The sequence below is a fragment of the Zeus faber genome (genome assembly GCF_960531495.2).
Source record: "Zeus faber genome assembly, chromosome: 17".
NCBI lineage: Eukaryota > Metazoa > Chordata > Actinopteri > Zeiformes > Zeidae > Zeus > Zeus faber.
In genome coordinates, this window is record NC_137204.1 from 21,756,614 (window position 1) to 21,759,113 (window position 2,500).

General features: G+C 38.4%; 1 protein-coding gene across 1 annotated transcript in view; it reads left to right on the forward strand.

Moving 5' to 3' along the window:
- Positions 1–2,500, forward strand: part of ambp (alpha-1-microglobulin/bikunin precursor) — a gene marked incomplete at both ends in the record, with an annotated part of 26,627 nt that overhangs the window by 7,394 nt on the left and 16,733 nt on the right. Inside the window, 5 exons of the mRNA XM_080017679.1 lie at positions 226–368; positions 899–975; positions 1,255–1,368; positions 1,921–2,022; positions 2,378–2,439. Coding sequence (XP_079873805.1) covers positions 226–368; positions 899–975; positions 1,255–1,368; positions 1,921–2,022; positions 2,378–2,439 — 498 coding nt within the window. The remainder of the gene's footprint in view (positions 1–225; positions 369–898; positions 976–1,254; positions 1,369–1,920; positions 2,023–2,377; positions 2,440–2,500) is intronic.

Here is a 2,500-nt window from a genome sequence, read left to right on the forward strand (position 1 = left end):
ACGCTTAAATGTACATTTTAGTGTTATTTTTTTGTTTATATATTCAGAATATCCACGTGTGTTTTATATACTTCACATTATCTATGTTTCAAAAAAAGATTTCAGCCTTTATTTGACTTTTGACGCAATTAACATTTGACTGCAGTCTTAAAATGTAGTTTTACATCTGTACATACACGTGACTATGCAAATGTATTTGTATCCAAATGTATTTCCTGCTTCTAGTTCTTGGGAAAGTGGCATGACGTCGCCGTGGCAACAACGTGTCCCTACATGCAAAGTCACAAAGGAAACTCACCCGTGGGCACCCTGGACCTTGCGGCCGGGGACTCTGCGGACAAGATCGTGATGAAATACACTTCCCTCAGGTAGTCGTGATACGCGCACACAAACACACCCGCGCACACACACACACACACACCACACACACACACACACACACACACACACACACACACACACACACACACACACACACACACACACACACACACTGAGAAGTTCCAGTACAGAGATTATGACGGACTGCATGCAAACTGTGGTAGCTCAATGTATGGCCGCAGAGGGAATCAACTAGCCTAGCTCCTGTGAAATTCGGGGAATTCGCCCTCCAGCATCTCAAAAGCTGAATTATTTAAGAGGTACGTCTCGGGTCTTTATGACGAGTAAAAGAAAAGAAAAACCTCAGATTATTCATTCACGGTTATCAGCTGTGAAGCGTCACTTCCGGGCTGTTAGGGGTTGCCAGGTATGAACTCCAGTGCCTCACGACAATGAATCAGCTGACTGAACTGGCAACCCTTTAAGTCACAGACTTAATGGGTTGCCCTGCATGAGGGCTCACGTGCATGAACGTGAAGTGAACTTTCACTTTGAGGGAATTTGTGTTTTTGTGTAGGCACGGCACGTGTAAGGAAATAGACGGAGACTATGAATTGACCACCACTCCGGGCCGATTCTTCTACACTATTACAAGTATGTCTTTCTATCTATCTATCTATCTATCTATCTATCTATCTATCTATCTATCTATCTGTCTGTCTGTCTGTCTATCTATCTATCTATCCATCTATCGATCTATCTATCTATCTATCTATCTATCTGTCTATCTGTCTATCTGTCTATCCGTCTATCCGTCTATTCGTCTATTCGTCTATTAGTCTATCCGTCCGTCTGTCCGTCTGTCTGTCTGTCTGTCTATCTATCTGTCTATAAACATCCGTATGTGTATTTTTGTGTGCTCCCCCTGTGCAGAGTGGAATGCCGTTGTGGATGCCTACGTGGTTCATACGAACTATGATGAGTACGCCATCTTGATCATGAGCAAGCAGAAGGCATCGGGGAAGAGCATCTCACTCAAACTCTACAGTGAGTGTTTACCAGAACGTCAAGACTAGAATTGTACGCTCCAGTGCGAGAATTTACTTTTTTCAATAAGTTGGCATGGTTATTTATTTACATCACAGCCTATATATGAGGAAATTTGTGTATGAAATAATATGGATTATAAATTATAATCAGACATGGTAAGAATAGATAATAAAATATTATGCCATCATTTAATTGCAGCGTTTTTACATTTGGGCAGCGTTATACCAACAGTATATTTACATTATTTATAGTTTGCTTGATTCTTAAATTAGTACCTCAATAAAATCTGTATACAGTTTAGGTTATTTGAGAAAATGCTTTTATTATTGTGTATTATATTATATTATATTATAATATAATATTAAAAAAATATATATATTTATATATATATATATATATATATATATTTTTTTTTAAATAGGTTATTAAGAAGGAAGACAGTAACACCCAGGAAAGTCACTAGCAGCACTGACTTCACCCTCCGAAAGGGTGGAGAAACTGAAGCGCTTCACTGTATAATGCGATATTATCGAACATTGCCCCCCTCAGGTCGAACCATGGAAGTGAGGGGCACGGTCCTGGAGGATTTCAAGACTTTGGTTAGAGAACAGGGAATGGGCGAGGACACCATCATAATTAAACAAAACAAAGGTAACACACACACACACACACACACACACACATACAAACACACACACACACACACACACACACACACACACACACACACACACACACACACACACAAACAAACGGTTGTGAAAACAATAATGATGGAGCTTGCTTTACTGCTTGACTTCAATTTATTATTATTATTATTATTATTATTATTATTATTAATATTTTTATTATTCTTTACAAACTCTGAGAAATGCATTTTTTTTACCGGATTCGAGCAGCAGCACTTTGTCTTAAATAGGTGTAAATAATAAGAAATGATAATAATAATAATAATAATAAGTAAATAGTACAACCAAAGTGTAAATGATGTTGTGTACCTCTCCAGGTGAGTGTGTTCCAGGAGTGGAGGTGGTAGAATCACCGACTCCACTGGTAACAGAGCTGCTGGTACGTAAATTGTTCTGAACTGGTTAATGCTAACCAGATAATATATATTCATAATTATTAA